Source organism: Erpetoichthys calabaricus, chromosome 8 (assembly GCF_900747795.2).
Source record: "Erpetoichthys calabaricus chromosome 8, fErpCal1.3, whole genome shotgun sequence".
Lineage (NCBI taxonomy): Eukaryota > Metazoa > Chordata > Cladistia > Polypteriformes > Polypteridae > Erpetoichthys > Erpetoichthys calabaricus.
Window position 1 is genome coordinate 186,785,923 of NC_041401.2, and position 19,926 is coordinate 186,805,848.

General features: G+C 40.2%; 2 protein-coding genes across 3 annotated transcripts in view; one reads left to right on the forward strand and one right to left on the reverse strand.

The window, feature by feature from the left end:
- LOC114656376 (actin-related protein 3-B) overlaps positions 1-3,808 on the reverse strand; it is a 61,863-nt gene extending 58,055 nt beyond the window's left edge. Inside the window, exon 1 of the mRNA XM_028807978.2 lies at positions 3,630-3,808. Within this exon, the coding sequence (XP_028663811.2) occupies positions 3,630-3,673 (44 nt within the window). The 5' untranslated portion in view covers positions 3,674-3,808. The remainder of the gene's footprint in view (positions 1-3,629) is intronic.
- Positions 3,809-8,523: 4,715 nt separating this feature from the next.
- The window catches only part of LOC114656377 (solute carrier family 35 member F5-like), a 52,387-nt gene continuing 40,984 nt past the window's right edge, over positions 8,524-19,926 (forward strand). For both annotated transcript variants that reach the window (XM_051930757.1, XM_028807979.2), the window contains exons 1-2: positions 8,524-8,636; positions 18,984-19,125. In XM_051930757.1, coding sequence (XP_051786717.1) covers positions 8,557-8,636; positions 18,984-19,125 — 222 coding nt within the window. In that variant the 5' untranslated portion in view covers positions 8,524-8,556. The remainder of the gene's footprint in view (positions 8,637-18,983; positions 19,126-19,926) is intronic.

Genomic DNA, 19,926 nt, shown 5'->3' on the forward strand with positions numbered 1-19,926 from the left:
GTGTCACAGGATTTTTTTATATAATAGGGAGATATCAGCTCAAGACCAACCTGCAGCAGCCCATGACCAATAAGTGGATCATAATAATACAATATTAACAACTATTTACATTGCATTTGCATCATTTACATTGTAGTAAATTAATCTATAGATGATTTAAAGTAATATAGAAGGATGTGCATTGGTTATATACAAAAATACTATGCCATTTTTTAAAAGGGAGCATCTGTAGATTTTGGTATTCGCAGGGTATCCTCATACTTGTATTACACAGGTCTGTGATTGTACGTAATGTGTCTTTGTATTTTGCATTTCTCACTGTATCACTGTAGTAAAAAATGGCATGTTTGACACCTTAGAAAATATAACTTTATACAAGGTACCGCCTTAATATTTTGTGCATTTAGTAAGTAAACCATGCTCTTTCCAGTGTTTTTTTTAACAACAGACTGTCATAAAAGGCCAAACTGCATTTGAAATATAAATATTACTAGCCGACGTAAGAATAGGAACGGAAAACGGTGAGAAAGGAATTCAGAAATCAAGAAGAAATAAATATTTCTTGAAAGACGTAGTGTGCATATAGAATTTCCGGCCAAGCAGGATTACTTGTGAAAGTGATAAATAAACCAGGCTTTCCGAATTTACGTACTATGGCCATGGCATCCTGATAGTTTTGTTGCATGCATCTTGGACTTCCTGGAAATGTGGACAGTAATATGATCATTTTGCCTACACAATCGTTATTTTCAGCGTTTGCTTGCAGTGCGTCCGATAGATTACATCAACAAGATCTGCGTGTCGAACTGAGATAGTTGAGACGCGCGCCCTCTGTTTTAACATACGTATCTACGACGTACTGTTGGAATAGTTTGCCGCTGGAGTGCAAAATACTAAATGTATTCCTCATTGATAATCTGCACGCGTAAAATTGGCACTGAGTAAGGCTTATTCGCTTGCCGGTTCTTTTATCGGGAACATGTTGTAAATTTTTGTGCCAGCCAATGTTTCTCGTAAGGCAATAAAAGTGGGAAATCTGTTTACAGGAGTTGCCCATGGGATAGATGCAAATGTCCCTTTTGGCAAACGTTTCGCCATCTTCTCCGACGAAAATCACTGCAACATCGGTATGACATGTTGGGGCACTGTATCATCGTAAATCCTGCCTAGAGTTTTCCTTGAAAACCATTCGTACAGATGCTGTTGGATTGGACTGAGCAATTTCATGCATGTGTTTGTATGATTTAGCGAAGGGGTTGATGGTTCTGAGCATGGAATCTAGCTGGAGAAGTACATTTTCACAGCATGCAGAGTTTGCTTTATTTTGTAAGCGTACTTTACTAGCTTGCGCTGTGTCAAAAACATACAACTGTCCATATCCTGGAGAGGTAGAAGTGTTGGCGTATGGTGGAGAGATTTGGTGATAAATTCCCCCTTGTATTTTAAAACAGTATGGTCCGTGGCCAGGAGGTTGAGTTATCTGTGCATCAATGGAAGCAAACGCTAGAGAAGAGCTGTACTCTGGAATGTGTTCACGATCATTTTTAGCTTTTGATGTTTGCTGTTTAAGAAGCTGTTGTAAAGACACAGGTGGCTCCCGCAAGGGTGGTAAAGCTATTTTACTGTTGTGGCAGCACCTCGGGTACTTGTTGGATGTGTTACGCTCAGCAGGCCTGTATAGTGCATGACATGGAAGACGACGAATAGGAATCGAGAAATGCCGTTTCGGCTGCGTGTGGGCGGGACCGGTATTGAAGGGGAAGCAGGACGAACCAGAAGAGAAATATATAGAAGAGATTGATTTATGAGGCATTAAAATATAAACATACATATTGATTTCCTTCAGACATGCACCTAAATGGACAAATGGTAAAAGAAAGCTAACATTTAAAGAATTTCCCAAAAATGCACATTTCTGAACTTTATTTGCCTGTGAATATACTAACACATATATTTCTAAATGCAAAATATTAAAAGAAAAACTCTGAACCGTTTATTTGTGACTCAGGTTGGAATGAACCCCCTTGCAACCCAGCGGTACACCAGGACTAAACTTGGGCACCGCTGCACTAGGCAACGGTGCTAACCACGGTGCCATCATGTGGATCCAGTGTGGCTTTGTTATGCACTGGTACTCAAAAGCTTATAATAATAATAATAATACATTTTATTTATATAGCGCCTTTCCCATGCTCAAGGCACTTACAGAATATAATAAAGAACGGCAGAATATACAGTATATAGCATTGTACAAACCAGATAAATAAATAAAGAAGATTAAGACAGTAAATTCTGAAAAAAAACAGACAACATAATTGATGGTCTAGCACACACATACAGGTTACATTGGCATCTTGACAGAGATGTAAACTGAGAGAAAGGTAATAAAGTCAAATAGAGCTAAAAGCCTTCCTGAACAGATGAGTTTTGAGTTGTTTTTTAAAGGAATTCATGGAGTCAGCTGACCTGATTAATTTTGGTAGGTCATTCCAGAGTCTGGGCGCTATACAGCTGAAGGCCCTGTCTTATAGCGAATTTAAAATAGCAATTACAAAATGGATGGGTGGTTTCTGTTTTCTTTGGGGTTCCCGATTTGCGCAAGATGCTGCTTTGGATGGCCGCTTAACTCGTTTGGTTTTGTACTGAAAGCGCGATTTCCTGAAACTAACACCATAAACTTATAGCCGCTTCTGTGCCCCAAATGTCACTTGATTTTTCGCACGGATAGAGTTGCAATAATTTTTTTTTTTTATTATTGCACCCGGTACTGTAATGATGGTTCATTTAAAACACATCCATTAAAAACATCTGTCTACTTCCGCTACAATCTCGCAATCCCCCGCTCCGTTTCGAGCAAAAATCCCACCTCACGGTTACCTGCGATCCACATTCGACCGTCAACCAATGGCCGTCTTTAAAAGCACAAATTATAACGAGTGGGAAAGAAAACGCCTTATAAGGCATTGAGCGAAACGCTTGAAAGCAGGAAGAGATTTTTGACAAGACTAGGAAGTTGTTCTGCGCCTGCTCAAACCAAAAGCCTGCTTTTATTAAAAAAAAAAAAAGAAGAAGAAGAAGCCTAATAGAAAGAAAAAAAGAGAACACAGATACTAAGATCTATAACCACAGCAGAACTTTTTTTTAATAAGACGCACAGTATACGTCAGCTAGGAGGCATGTAGGCAGGGCGCCGTGTCACACACAACTTGGTCCCCGGCTCTGCTCAACAGACGGAATCCTCCGTACCGAGTTATGGGTGGATCCGTTCATTGAAGAAGGAAAAAAAAGCCCAGGCAGGAAGAAGATGATTTTCTGATGATGAAAGCAAATACCTCCCCGCGGCTACACTATTCCATTGGCGACAAATGTGTAAAGAAACGATCTCCCACAGACGTGCACCTTGCATAGGTCCTCCTCATTTTAATTAAATGCAAAAGCTTGCACGAACTATTCAAAGGGGCACATTGGTCAAGAATGAGCTAGCAGCAGAAACGTACGAAAACACACACATATACACACCCTAGAAGAGAGAGAGAAAAAAAGTGCCTCCATACAAATCATTACACCTCCGCTTCCTCTTCGCCCGTCTTGTCAAGAAAAAAAATCAAACGCGAATCGGCACGTCTTACCCCGTTCCACAGTCGACCACGCAAGCCGGCAACCTTCCTGCCATGTCTCGGCGTTCCCGTGGATCCGATTGTACAAGGTGGGAAAAGGTGTAATTAGCTTGAGGAGCCGCTTGTCTGACCGACCGTCCAGAGGCGGAACCCTGAACCCGCACGGCCAAGTTGTACTTCCGCACTCAGACGGAGGAAGCGCCGAACGAAGCGCGCGCGCGCGGACGGACGGGAGGGAGGGGTCAGGGGAGGAGCGAATGAGGGAGCGAACGGGCGGTGGCGGCGACTCTACAGAGCGAGAGAGACGAGGAGGACGGTAATAAGGATATACAATTCCAGAATAAATTTAAGAAACATTTAACCTACCAGTTTCCGATCTACATTTTTGGCTGGGCCGACTAATAAGGATATACAATCCCAGAATAAATTTAAGGAAAATTTATCCTACCAGTTTCCAATCTACATTTTTGGCTGGGCCTACTTAACAGCATTATAGGCGCAGGAGCAAAGCAGTGCACTGAGGGCCCCTATCTATCTATCTATCTATCTATCTATCTATCTATCTATCTATCTATCTATCTATCTATCTTATCTATCTATCATATAGTGGCTTTCATTTCTATCTATCTATCTATCTATCTATCTATCTATCTATCTATCTATCTATCTACACAGCCACTTAACAAGTCACAACATACATAGATTAGCATGGGGCCCCTATATTCATGAGGCCCCAGGGCAACTGCCCAGCGTGCCCATGCATTAAGACGGCCCTAATTTTTGGGGCCATGAAGCTTGAACTGTTATGGGGGCCGCTTCACAACCAGCAAAGAGGTCTGGGTAACCACTGTTGTCTTCTTCAATCGGGTTGTTCCATGACAGCTCACCACAATTTTTCTTTTTAAATGTAACCACTGCATCTCAAATTTTCATTAAAAGTGTTGTACTGAATTACACTATATATTTAATATTATTATGAAAAAAAAAAATGTATACAGCAGACACCCAAAATGTTTAAGCAATGTGGACAAAAGTTGCTTATGGGGCCAGTCTGGGATTTGGGGCTCTGACACCTATGCTTCATTAGTTTCATAGTAGATCTGCCCCTGTATCCCACAAAATGTGATGCAGATAGTTGGTTATCAGGTGTGTCTCAATTTTAGATATTACAAGTTTCATTTCATTCCTTCTGTTAGTTGAAACTGATATTAGGAACCCCCCAATTCAGGCTTTTTGCTGATGACATTGTGTTGTGTAGCACCAGAAATGAGAAAGATGGAAGGTGGAAAAATGGAGAAGGGCTTTGGAAGATAGAAGGTTGAATATAAATAGGAAGAAGAAGAAGATAGAATATATGAGGATTAATGATAATCAGGATTCAGATGTTAGCCTGCAGGGAGGGCTATTGAAAAGAGAGGATCCATCCCTCCATTGTCCACCGCTTATCCAAAGTCGGTCGAGGGGACAGCAGCCTAAGCAGGGACGCCCAGACCTCCTACTCCCCGCCCACCTCCTCCAGCTCCTCTACGGGGACACCGAGGCATTCCTAGGCCAGCCAGGAAATATAATTCCTCCAGCGTGTCGTGGGACTGCCCTGTGGCCTTCTCCCACTGGGACATGCCTGGAATACCCCCCTAGGGAGGCGTCCAGGGGGCATCCTGACCATATGCCCGAACCACCTCAAATGAGTCCTCTCAATGCGGAGGAGCAGCGACTCTACTCCGAGTCTCTCCCGGATAACTGAACTCCTTACCCTGTTTCTAAGGGAAAGTCCAGCCACCCTGTGGACAAAAATTCATTTTGGCCGCTTATATCCGCGATCTTGCTGTTTCGGTCACTACCCAAAGCTCGTGGCCATATGTTAGGGTAGGAAGGTAGATCGACCGGTAAATCGACAACCTCACCTTTTGGCTCAGCTCTCTCTTCACCAGGACGGACCGTTGCAGAGGACGCATTACTGCGGATGCCGCACCAATCCATCTGTCAACCTCCCGCTCCATTCTTCCCTCACTCGATACTTGAACTCCTCCACTTGAGGCAGTAATGTATTCTCAACCCGGAGAGAGCATTCCACCATTTTCCGGCAGAGAACCATGGCCTTGGATTTAGAGGTGCTGACACTCATCCTCGCCGCTTCACACTCGGCTGCGAACTGCTCCAGTGAGAGCTGGAGATCACTGTCCGATGAAGCCAACAGAAACCTGTCATCCGCAAATAGCAGAGACGAGATTCTGAGGTCACCGAACCAGACCCCCTCTGCTCCTTGGCTGCGCCTAAAACTTATGAACAGAACCGGTGACAAAGGGCAGCCCTGGCGGAGTCCAACCTCAACAGGAAACGAGTTTGACTTGAAAAGAGAGGATGACTTTAAATAAATATCTAGGATCAGTGGTGGCCCGAGATGGAAATTTACAGGCAGAGATATCCTACATAGCGCACTGTAGATGGAACAATTGGAAGAAGGATTCAGGAGTATTGTTTGATTGAAGAATGAAGGTGAAGGTTATAGATCAGGTTTTTAAGACAGTGGTAAGACCAGCAATGATGTATGGAGCTGAGACCTGGGCAGTAAAGGGGGAGTGCAGGAGAAGAAGTTAAATGTGGCAGAAATGAGAATGTGGAGATGGATATGTGGAATAAGAAATGAAGAAGTCAGAAGTACAACAGAGGTTAGGGAGATATCTAAGAAATTACAGGAAAGTGGGTTGAAGTGTTATGGACATGTGACGAGTAGAGACAATGAATATGTGAGGGAGGCCAAAGGAGACGTGAATGGATAAATTAAAAGAAGATCTGAAGGAAAAGAGCTTGACTGGTGAGGAGGTGCAGGACCCAGCTGTTTGGAGAAGGTTGATCAAACACATTGATCTGGAATAGAAGCAGAAAAGAAGAAGAAGAAGAAATTAGGAAGTCCAAATGTAATAATCAATAGCCACTCCCCCATATCCCAAACATGTGCCTGTTAGGTTAAAATATGACTCCCAGCTAGCCTTCTAAGAGTAAGCGTAGGTGTGTGTGCGCTCTGCAATGGACAGAGACTTCATGATGATTTGGATTACCTTTCATGTGATTGTGACAGACAATCCTGAACTGGTTTACTAGGTTGGAAATTAGATGTATGCATGAATAATGTTCTTATAAGCGTTTGAATCCCAATTCATTGAGCGATTTTCCTATTTACTCCTCACTTGAAGATAATTTGCTCAGATTTTATGGTCAGTACATAATGCTTAGAAGTAGCTACTGTAGTAAGGTTATGTCATCTTGGTTCAATCAGTAATTGCTGATAGTAATCCAGATGGAAATATTATTTACAAGCTAGTCTGTAGCAGCTTTTCCCATTCACACTAAACATAGATAATGCACAGCAAAATAATCATTGCATAGCTATGATAATAGACATTGTGATCTGTAGCGATAATAGGGAGCAGGTTGAGGAGACCCTCGAGAGGTGGAGATATGCTCTAGAGAGGAGAGGAATGAAGGTCAATAGGAACAAGACAGAATGCATGTGTGTGAATGAGAGGGAGGTCAGTGGAATGGTGAGAATGCAAGGAGTCAAGTTGGCGAAGGTGGATGAGTTTAAATACTTAGGATCAACAGTACAGAGTAATGGGAATTGTGGAAGTGAGGTGAAAAAGAGAGTGCATGCAGGGTGGAATGGGTCAAGAAGAGTGTCAGGAGTAATTTGTGACAGACGGGTATCAGCAAGAGTGAAAGGGAAGGTCTACAGGATGTTGTGAGACCAGCTATGTTATATGGGTTGGAGACAGTGGGACTGACCAGAAAGCAGGAGACAGAGCTGGAGGTAGCAGAGTTAAAGATGCTAAGATTTGCATTGGGTGTGGCGAGGATGGATAGGATTAGAAATGAGTACATTAGTGGGTCAGCTCAAGTTGGACGGTTGGGAGACAAAGTCAGAGAGGCGAGATTTTGTTGGTTTGGACATGTGCAGAGGAGAGATGCCGAGTGTATTGGGAGAAGGATGCTAAGGATAGAGCTGCCAGGGAAGTGGAACAGAAAAAGGCCTAAGAGAAGGTTTATGGATGTGGTGAGAGAGGACATGCAGATGATGGGTGTAACAGAACAAGATGCAGAGGACAACAACAACAACGACATTTATTTAAATAGCACATTTTCATACAAAAAAGTAGCTCAAAGTGCTTTACATAATGAATAAAAGAAAAATACAAGACAAAGTAAGAAACTCAAATAAGACAACATTAGTTAACATAGAATAAGAGTAAGTAAGGTCCGATGGCCAGGGAGGAAAGAAAAAAAAAAAAACTCCAGACAGCTGGAGAAAAAAATAAAATCTGCAGGGGTTCCAGGCCACGAGACCGCCCAGTCCCCTCTGGGCATTATACCTAACAAAAATGAAACAGTCCTCTTTGTGTTTAAGGTTCTCACGGAAGGACTTGATGATGATGGTCATGCAGACTTCTGGCTTTTAATCCATCAATGTTGGAACATCACAGTGCTTTGAGTTGATGGCGCAAGCCGCCACCGCAAAGAAACAGAAGAGAGAGTAGGGGACAGAAAGATATGGAAGACGACGATCAGCTGAGGCAACCCCTAACAGGAGCAGCCGGAAGAAGAAGATAGCTGGTCGTTAACGTTAATTAAGAGAAACTCTGAAAACGATATCAAAAATTAATAACATTAACAAATCAGCAAAATGCAAAGAAACGTACAGCTGTTTCACCAAGGGACGAGTCAGACGGCACACCTAGTCAATGACCCTGTATAGCCGATCAAAGTCAATCCGCGGGAGAAACGAGGACCTCTACGGGCATGTGACGAGCGTGCATTGCATGATGGGAGACGTAGTTTCATTTAACAGCTTGCCTTCTCTCTTTGAGTTAAGTCCGGAAATGGCGAATACTACATTTCCCAGACGCGTTTTTGGCATCATCCACGTAGCAGTATTTCTTGTCAGATGGTCAGGAAACCACGGGAAGGGGTTGGAAGGTGTCAATGTTTACAAACTGAAATTGGAACGGTTCCCGCAAAATACAGGTACAGATATTTAAAAGCCCGTCTTTTAGCAATGGTTGGTTTCATTTTGACACGTGCCTTTTGAACTATTCACATTAACTTGTGTCGCTTAGTTATTGACTTTCCTATTAAAACACCATTTTTCGCGCTGTCGTTTACAACAAAATGCTCTGACAGCAGAACAGCAGTACCAGAAAGTCGGCAATTTGTGGAGGAGGCTGTATTTGCGATATTTTTTCATGGCATTTCTAGATTAGTAAAACTGTTCTGGTGTTATGTTTGTCATTTGAGAATGTAATTGGAAACTATGCGAAACATATTGCACTTACCAACTTTTGCAAAATGTAGTCATGATTGATTAATCTCAAATAATTGCCGGTGCAAGACAAGGCTTGAGAGAAGCTTTGCTTTATATTTGTCATCAGATAGTATGCACGAGACGAAAATATACTGTAATGTGCCTTTTTATAACTGATCCTGCAAAAAGTGGCAAATAGTGCTGTCTAGTTCATTTCGGATACCTCCTTTCCAGTACAAAATTCCAGTACGATATATTAATTTTGTTCGTTATTAACATAATTGCACATAACTGGAAATCTCTTTTATTATTCCTCATTTACTACGTTGCATTTTAATCTTTGCCATGCTTTTGATCATGTTACAACATATACAAGTGTTAAGCAGATTTACATTTTGCCTTTAGGTAATCTAGCATTCCTTTATTATTCCAGAAATGATTCTTTTAGGTTAATTGGCCCTTAAGGAGTTGGTTTACCCAAGAGGTAAAGTTGCATCCACTACTGTTACTATCTGATCCAGCTCCTTCTATGTAGGATCAGAAATTTGTAATTTGGAGAATATGTGTGTATAAATATGTATATATCCACCTATATGAAAGGTTAAGCATCTGTCTGTCTGATTTCTATTCCATTCAAACAGATGGCGCATTACAAACATTTTTAGTAATACCATACCTAATGGCATATAACAGAGACATGCATTGCATGGTGAACTACAAACGTTAATGCTGAGGTCTATGTTGATTGCTTATTTTAACCCGTCTTAGACAGGTAGAGCAGCTAGTATGTACAGTCATATAAAAAAGTTTGGGAACCCCACTTAATTCTTTGGATTTTTGTTTATGATTGGATGAGCTTTCAAAGTAACAACTTTCTTTTAATATATGACATGCCTTATGAAAACAGTAGTATTTATTGGATTAACAGAAAATATGCAATATGCATCATAACTAAATTAGACAGGTGCATAAATGTGGGCACCCCAACAGAGATATTCCATCAATACTTAGTTGAGCCTACTTTTGAAAATATAATAGCCTCTAGACGCCTCCTATAGCCTTTGATGAGTGTCTGGATCCTGGATGGAGGTATTTCTGACCATTCTTCCATACAAAATCTCTCCAGTTCAGTTCAATTTGATGGCTGCCGAGCATGGACAGCCTGCTTCAAATCATCCCATAGATTTTCAATGATATTCAAGTCAGGGGACTGTGACGGCCATTCCAGAACATTGTACTTCTCCCTCTGCATGAATGCCTTTGTAGATTTCGAACTGTGTTTTAGGTCATTGTCTTGGAATATCCAACCCCTGTGTAACTTCAACTTTGTGACTGATGTTTGAACATTATCCTGAAGAATTTGTTGATATTGGGTTAAATTCATCTGACCCTCGACTTTGACAAGGGCCCCAGTCCCTGAACTAGCCACACAGCCCCACAGCATGTTGGAACCTCCACCAAATTTGACAGTAGGTAGCAGGTGTTTTTCTTGGAATGTTTTGTTCTTCTTCCGCCATGCAAAGCACTTTTTGTGATGACCAAATAACTCAATTTTTGTCTCATCAGTCCAAAGCACTTTGTTCTGAAATGAATCTGGCTTGTCTAAATGAGCATTTGCATACAACAAGCAACTCTGTTTGTGGCGTGAGTGCAGAAAGGGCTTCTTTCTCATCACCCGGCCATACAGATGTTCTTTGTGTAAATTGTGCTGAATTGTAGAACGATGTACAGATACACCATCTGCAGCAAGATGTTCTTGCAGGTCTTTGGAGGTGATCTGTGGGTTGTCTGTAACCATTCTCACAATCCTGCGCATATGCCGCTCCTGTATTTTTCTTGGCCTGCCAGACCTGCTGGGTTTAACAGTAACTGTGCCTTTGGCCTTCCATTTCCTGATTCCATTCCTTACAGTTGAAACTGACAGTTTAAACCTCTGAGATGGCTTTTTGTAGCCTTCCCCTAAACCATGAGACTGAACAATCTTTGTTTTCAGATCTTTTGAGAGTTGCTTTGAGGATCCCATGCTGTCACTCTTCAGAGGAGAGTCAAAGGGAAGGAAGCACAACTTGCAATTGACCACCTTAAATACCTTTATATCTCATGATTGGACACACCTGTCTATGAAGGCTTAGCGAGCTCATCACACCAATTTGGTATTGTAAGTAATCAGCATTGAGCAGTGACAGGCATTCAAATCAGCAAAATTACAAGGGGACCCAAACTTTTGCACATCGAGTTTTTCACATTTGATTTAATTTCATACAACTAAATACTGCTTCACTAAAAATATTTGTTCGGAAAACACCCCAGTACTCAGATGTTCCTAGGAAATGAAAGACAGACCACTGTTATCTTTTTGTTGAAAGTAGAGCCAATTATTATGCAGGCTGAGAGGGGTTTGAAGTGTGTGTGTCCCACACAAGTGAGAGGTGGAGTCGGGGTAAGGGCTCCACATCCTAGGAAACAGAAAACTCGCTTAGCCGCTAATAACAGAAGAGAGGCGAGCACGTCAGCAAAACGAAACCTCAGAAGAAAGACAAGGTTGCTTAGCCGCTGACATCGGCAAAACGGTATTCCTTTTACTTTTCCTCATGCCGCTAATGTACAGGCAATGCGAGCACGTGGGCAAAACGAATCCTCCTAGGAGAGAGATGCCCAGAATAGAATCTCTGCATTTCAGTTTTTTTTTTCTGACGATTTCAATAGTTTATATATACTAGCTGATCACCCAGTGGCTTCGCTCATTGAGTGCAAGGGAAAAAAATAAAATAAGTTTGTTAATTGCCAATTTTATTTTTCAACAAATAAAGAGCACTTACAATAACATAATACATAACAATCAATATAAACAACATTATTAACGTCATTATCATATGAGAATATGAAGTAATATATAAGAAGCCCATTGCATATAAATATAAAATTATTAAACAGTAAAATCTTCTTCTATAATATGCTACCGTGGCTGTTCATTTGTCTGTCCAGGATTTTAAATCACTTGTAGCTCGCAAACCGTTTCACCTATTGACTTGAAATTTGGTACACATATACTACATGACGTCTACTATCCATTTTCGGGGTGGTGATTTTATTACTCTTTTTATCTTTATTTTACTTTATTGTAGAATCAACTCTCGGCAGCGCGCAGCAGGTCGTCCGTTAGGCCCATGCGTATGGGCGCTGTTCTCATTCCCTACCACCTTCGCTAATCATTCTTGAGGCAGATTGAAGACTTAAGTGCCAGATTAAGTAAAAGGTTAAAGAAAACTTACTAAGTAATTGCAACACAAAAACTAACTTAATCAGTTTTAATGCAAAAATATTCCGATGAAAGAGAAGCAGTGGGCCGCAAGGGTGGAGTAAAGAAGATCTGCTCTGGAAGCAGCAAGCACATCAACCTCTGAGCAAACGACTGCTAAACGTACAGAGAAAGGATGAATACTATGAATGCTCAAGTCAAGTGTATTCACTGCACGTTATTGTGCAGTGCGCCGTTACTGGTATTTTGATAAAAGAATTTTAACAACATATAAGAAGCATATAAATTATTAAACAGTAAAACATTAATATTTAAGAAGTAAAGATACATTGAGTACTACTGCAGTGCTTTAGGGTCTACTACATTTTTTGTTTGCCCATTATGTGTATAAATATATAAATTTTTTTGGTGTACCTACCCGAGAAAACGCGACATATAACTGACCGTGAGAGAAGCATGGATTTTAAACACGCATTGAGTTCACCTGCTGGTGTCCCTCGTGGAATAACTGGTAGTGTTTGACGAAAATCTCCTGCAAGTAAAACGACAGTACCTCCCATTATTTTGGTAAGATCTCTGAGATCTTGCATTGTTCGGTTCAAGGCTTCATAAGCTCTTTTATCTGCCATGGTTAACTCATCCGAAACTATTATCTTTGAATGTTGCAAGACTTTTGCCTTTCCAGAGCCCTTGCGTATGTTGGAAATTGGATTTCCGTCGTGAGCGAGGTTTAATGGTAATTGCAATGCCGAATGTGCTATACGGCTTCCATCTAATAATGTAGAAGCGATTCCCCATGATGCTACAGCCGGAGCTATGTCACCATTCGCTCTCTCGGCAAGAATCGGGTTTATTAAGAATGTTTTTCATGTTCCTATGCGGTCATACGTAATTTCCGTTTCAAATGCTCGTACATAATTTCTGTTTCAAACGCAAAAAGAATTTTATATATATATATATATAAATATATACACAAATACACAAATAATACTAATAATACTAATATGGTTAAATATCCCAGGAAAGCACTGGAGTTCCTTCTTCACAGATATAAGGACAATGCAGCGATCTCTTGCGGTGACAAAGTTGACATGTGACAGTCCCAATTCAGGTGATGGGACAGGAATTTTGAAATGTGCATAAAAAGTCAGAAGAACCTATACAGACTTACAGTGCATCCGGAAAGTATTCACAGCGCATCACTTTTTCCACATTTTGTTATGTTACAGCCTTATTCCAAAATGGATTAAATTCATTTTTTTCCTCAGAATTCTACACACAACACCCCATAATGACAACGTGAAAAAAGTTTACTTGAGATTTTTGCAAATTTATTAAAAATAAAAAAATTGAGAAAGCACATGTACATAAGTATTCACAGCCTTTGCCGTGAAGCTCACAATTGAGCTCAGGTGCATCCTGTTTCCCCTGATCATCTTTGAGATATTTCTGCAGCTTAATTGGAGTCCACCTGTGGTAAATTCAGTTGACTGGACATGATTTTGAAAGGCACACACCGGTCTATATAAGGTCCCACAGTTGACAGTTCATGTCAGAGCACAAACCAAGCATGAAGTCAAAGGAATTGTCTCTAGACCTCCGAGACAGGATTGTCTCGTGGCACAAATCTGGGGAAGGTTACAGAAAAAATTCTGCTGCTTTGAAGGTCCCAATGAGCACAGTGGCCTCCATCATCCGTAAGTGGAAGAAGTTCGAAACCACCAGGACTCTTCCTAGAGCTGGCCGGCCATCTAAACTGAGCGATCGGGGGAGAAGGACCTTAGTCAGGGAGGTGACCAAGAACCCGATGGTCACTCTGTCAGAGGTCCAGAGGTCCTCTGTGGAGAGAGGAGAACCTTTCAGAAGGACAACCATCTCTGCAGCAATCCACCAATCAGGCCTGTATGGTAGAGTGGCCAGACAGAAGCCACTCCTTAGTAAAAGACACATGGCAGCCCACCTGGAGTTTGCCAAAAGGCACCTGAAGGACTCTCAGACCATGAGAAAGAAAATTCTCTGGTCTGATGAGACAAAGATTGAACTCTTTGGTGTGAATGCCATGTGTCACATTTGGAGGAAACCAGGCAGCGCTCATCACCAGGCCAATACCATCCCTACAGTGAAGTATGGTGGTGGCAGGATCATGCTGTGGGGATGTTTTTCAGCGGCAGGAACTGGGAGACTAGTCAGGATAAAGGGAAAGATGACTGCAGCAATGTACAGAGACATCCTGGATGAAAACCTGCTCCAGAGCACTCTTGACCTCAGACTGGGGCGATGGTTCATCTTTCAGCAGGACAACGACCCTAAGCACACAGCCAAGATATCAAAGGAGTGGCTTCAGGACAACTCTGTGAATGTCCTTGAGTGGCCCAGCCAGAGCCCAGACTTGAATCTGATTGAACATCTCTGGAGAGATCTTAAAATGGCTGTGCACCGATGCTTCCCATCCAACCTGATGGAGCTTGAGAGGTGCTGCAAAGAGGAATGGGTGAAACTGGCCAAGGATAGGTGTGCCAAGCTTGTGGCATCGTATTCAAAAAGACTTGAGGCTGTAATTGTTGCCAAATGTGCATCGACAAAGTATTGAGCAAAGGCTGTGAATACTTATGTACATGGGATTTCTCAGGTTTTTTTATTTTTAATAAATTTGCAAAAACCTCAAACTTTTTTCATGTTGTCATTATGGGGTGTTGTGTGTAGAATTCTGAGGAAAAAAATGAATTTAATCCATTTTGGAATAAGGCTGTAACATAACAAAATGTGGAAAAAGTGATGCGCTGTGAATACTTTCTGGATGCACTGTATGTTACATTTGGTTTGTGTTGGACTAAAGTGAAATAGGGCAGAAAAAAGTTGGCCCACAACCATGTTTAAGTGCTATGTTTTTTCAACTGTTTATTAGATTTTTATACATAGTTGGATTTTGTATTGCTTTTATCTCTGGTTTCTGCTTTCAATGTTGAATAGTTCTCAGTGGTAGTCCTTGATGGCCATTGTGACATCAGATTCTTCATTGTTGCTATTCACTGAATTCAAGGCTTCTTCTTGCCTTATATTGAATGCTGCTTGAGTATAGTACTTTTGCTCCTATATTTGTATTTGAAACCAACTAAAAAGTGTAAATAGTAGTACTAGTAATGCAAAGTTCAGTAAAGAACGCAAATCAACCTGTGTTTTTAAGATTGGTTGCAGTAAATTCTGTAGCCACTGTTGGCCTCTAGAACAAGAATTAAGTACACCAGTTGTGACTCTTTTTTTTTTCTTCTTAAGGTATTGCATACTATGTTACTGTAAATTATAAATATTAATACTGGGAGATATGCATGCTCAAGGACTGTGTTTCTAGTATAGATGTGAGCAACATTAGAACAGTTTAGATGAGAATAGGCCATTCAGCCCAACAAAGCTCGCCAGTCCTACCCACTCAGTTCTTCAAGTCAAGTTTTTTTCTTACTGTCTACCACACTACTTGGTCACATATTCCAAGTGTCTATCGTTCTTTGTGTAAAGAAAAACGTCCTAATGTTTGTGCGAAATTTACCCTTAGCAAGTTTCCAACTGTGTCCCACTGTTCTTGATGAACTCATTTTAAAATAACAGTCTCTATCCACTGGAGCACCACAAGGAACACTCCCAGCTCCTTTTCTCTTCACCCTGTACACCTCAGACAATAAATATAATAGAAAGTCATGTCACTTGCAGAAATTGTGTGATGTTTCTGTATTAACAAGTGGGATAAGACATTGACTTTTCCTGCACCAAAGAGTCTCTATACCCAGCCACTGTTAAATGAGTGGGTGGGGAGGTGGTGCAATGTTACAAGTACTTGGGGATCCTTATCAATGACAGGCTAGACTAGTCTGTTAACACAGAGGAACTATATAAGAAAGGGCAAAGCAGACTCCTTTTTCCTTAGATAGTGATATACTTTACAATCTAGAACTCTGTGATGGCCAGTATGATTTGATGTGCTGGGCTGGTAACATCTGTTCAGGAGAGGCCCACCAAATCTGCTGGCTAATTACAAAGGCTGGCTCAGTTGTAGGATGCACTTTCGACCCTATGGAGGTAGTAGCAAAGGAGAGGATGAAAATTAGTCCTATTATGAAAAATGCTGCACATCCTCTCTCTAACAGGCTAATAATGAGTACTGTCAATAAATTATTCAGTAGAAGTGTGTCAAGAAAGACTTTATACCAATGGCAGTACATCTTTATAATGCCTCATTGTGACTGTAATTGCTCTTTCTGTCTTTAGCCAAGTCAGATTTATTTTAGCTTTCTTTGTTTTTAATCTATCTATCTATCTATCTATCTATCTATCTATCTATCTATCTATCTATCTATCTATCTATCTATCTATCTATCTATCTATCTATCTATCTATCTATCTATCTATCTATCTATCTATCTATCTATCTATCTATCTATCTATCTATCTGGTATGGACTAATTTTCAGTATAAAGGTAATTTACGTGTATTCTCTGAATTAACAGTTGGCAAGATTTGCAACTATATTGTTTGTAAGTCAAAGATGACCTTTACAGTATACACATGTTTGCAGTTACTTTGAAGCTGCATTGTTCTAACATAGTGTAGCCTACTGGCCAAAGTGTTGTACTGCAATCAACTTAACTCGTTAGTGCTTCACTTGTACTGAGGTGGACTGGCGCACCCTGCCCATGATTTGTTCTTGCCTTGCGCCCTGTGTTTGCTGAAATTGGCTCCAGCATACCCCCATGACCTTGTGTTAGGATATAGCGGGTTGGATGACTGACTGACTGCTGCTTCACTTGTAGAGCTATATACAAAGTAGTTTGCTATGCAGTTTTTTTTTTGTAAATTTGCTATGCAAGATATGTAAAGGACATACTTAAAAACTGGGGAAAGATGCAAGTTTACATTTATTAACAAATTCTGAATTGTCTGAAATTAATTTAAAGTTTGTTTTGTATTACACGTGTATTTCCAATAGTGCATTATAAAGTCTTTTTATTTATTAATGATTCAGATACTGCAGATATTTTAAAATGAGTAACTAGTTCTTGCTGTGGTGATTGAGCTCAGTTCTCATTTTAGCATTTCGCTAAACTGCTGAAATTTAATTTCTGGTAGAGCCAGTTAAAATAATGTTTTTTTAGAGAATGGGGTACTTGATGTATTAATTCTTTAGATTTTGTAAAGTGAGGAGGGAGAATCTGTTTGTTTCCCAACATTTTGCTGCACAATATTGTGTGACAGGCATGAAGTGCATAGCTGGTACCTTTCAAAATAAACTAATTATGAGGGTATGACATTGTGTTTGTAAGAAGGATGTATTTAATTACTATAGTTGAATTACAGTGAGAGTAGGAAGGTTTAGGGTCATCCTTCAGCATTATGTGGCCAGTAGAAATGTACCAGATGGCAAGGCCCTATCAAAGCTGGTAGCATGTGGAAAGGAAGTGCATTTCAAAGGAGATTACATACTATGTGATTTCTTTTTGTTTTGCATTTAGAAATTACTTATTGATTTTATCAGTAGTAATGGCCCATTCCCAGAACATGGTTTGGTGCTTCCTTTCTTAGAGCTTGTATAGTGACTGTTTTTTACTGTTAAGATTTAATGGTCATTCTTAACTAGCAATGACTTTATCAGTGTTTCTTTGTATGACCTGTGACGGTCACGTATCACAGTGACCTAGCATTTTTACATATCTGTACCTGCCAGTCACATCTTCAGTTGCTTTGCTTGACAACAGTAGTTGTACTTTATTTTATGTGGTGTATTTAAAGGTTGAAGCTGATAAATTATTTGTTATTTCTCATTTTTTGATCATTTGGATTTTTAAGTCACCTTTTCTTTGTACTTAATTTAACACGATATTTCTTTATATTTTTTGCTGCTTCTTTGAGATTGCTGCTTTAGGTTGTAGATTTGAAGTGATAAACAGATTGTTGCTCTAATGGTTGCCTAAAGGCTTTGTGGCCATTCATTCATTAACGCATTATGATAAGAATGACTGAAAGTAGACAGAACCGTGGGAACTTAAAACCAGATAACTAAAGTACCGGTCATTCAAACACTTAATTTAGATTTTCTAGGAAGGGATTATTTAATGATTTTGTATTCAGATTTGTAAACGTGTTATTCAGAGGAGAAATCAATGTGCCCGTGATGGACTTGTGTTCTGTCCAGGGTAGGCCCCTGCCTTACACTTAGTGCTACTGGTACCGCCGTTTACCTCAAGGGGCCTGTATTGGAATAAGCAGGTTCAGAAGATGAATGGACGGTGGATATGTACAGTATCTTAACAGTTAATGTTATCTTAAAGTGTACTGAGAAAAGCACTATATAAATGTAATGAATTATATATATTTATATATATATATATATATATATATATATATATATATATATAATTCACTAAGTCCATGGTAAGCAAGACGCACGCAAGACAGCCACGCCCGCCAACTCACAGAGCCCTGCCCACCAACAATTCACTAAACAGCCGACCATGGTGCGAGAGCGAAAGCATTTGCCAATAATGTGTTCATTAATCAAGAACAAAAGTCGTAGGTTCGAAGAAGATCACATACCGTAGTTCCGACCATACACAATGCCGACTGGCGATCCGGTGTCGTTATTCCCATGTCCCGCTGGGCAGTCAACCGGGTATCCAAAGTCTTTGGGTTCTGGGGGGAGTTATCTTAAAGTGTACTGAGAAAAGCGCTATATAAATGTAATGAATTATTATTATATTATTATTATAAAGTGCATTGGCTCCTACTATTTTCTAATTGTATTTTTGATTTAATTTTCTTCCAGTTTACAGATGGTGTGGGTATTTATCATGAATCGAATGAGCTCGCAGAGCAATTCGTCAGCTCAGCGAAGGCGCATGGCTCTAGGAATTGTCATTCTCCTGCTTGTTGATGTTATTTGGGTTGCTTCTTCTGAACTTACATCGGTATGTGATTTTTTTTTTCCTGAGTTTATCTAGAGTTTATTTTGGATTACTTACAATTAAAAATAGTTTTATCCCTCTGTTAGGTTTGGAATGTTTGCTGTTAATATTAAAAAAGTACCAGGAATGCATTAGATATGGATCAAAAGACTGGGTTAATCTTCAACATTCACACATTTTAGTCCTGTTTGTCAGTCTTGGTCTTTAATATTTTCAGTTATGCTAGTGTTGCTATACAGTACAAGCTACTTTTCTTTGTAATTTAACTTGGACTTGATTTTATGCAGTAAATACTTTTATTATCATAGAATGGAATTTGATTTGTTGATACTCAAACTCATACATACTCACTGTGCAAAATTTGGGTATGGCCTCCTTTTGCTCTCAAACAAGCCTCAATTTTTCATCGCATAGATTGCACAAGATGTTGTCCTTTGAGACTCTTGCCCATTTTTACATGATTGCATAACACAATTTTGGCAGATTTGTTAGCTGCACCTTCATGCTACAAATTTCTTATTCTGCCATATCACGAAAGTGTTCTATTATCACGTTCATGAATACAGTTTAAGACAACTTTTGTTTTGGGGCATGGTGCATTATCTTGTTGGAAGTAGCCATTAGGAGATGGGTAAATTGTGGCCAGGGATTGGATGCATGTGGTCAGTAACAGTACTCAGAAAGACTCAAATAGGCCATAGCATTCAAGTGATAACTGTTAGGAGTTAACAGGTCCAAAGTGTGCCAAGAGATTATTCACCACACCATTACCTCCCGTCCACCAGTCTGGACTGCTAACACAAG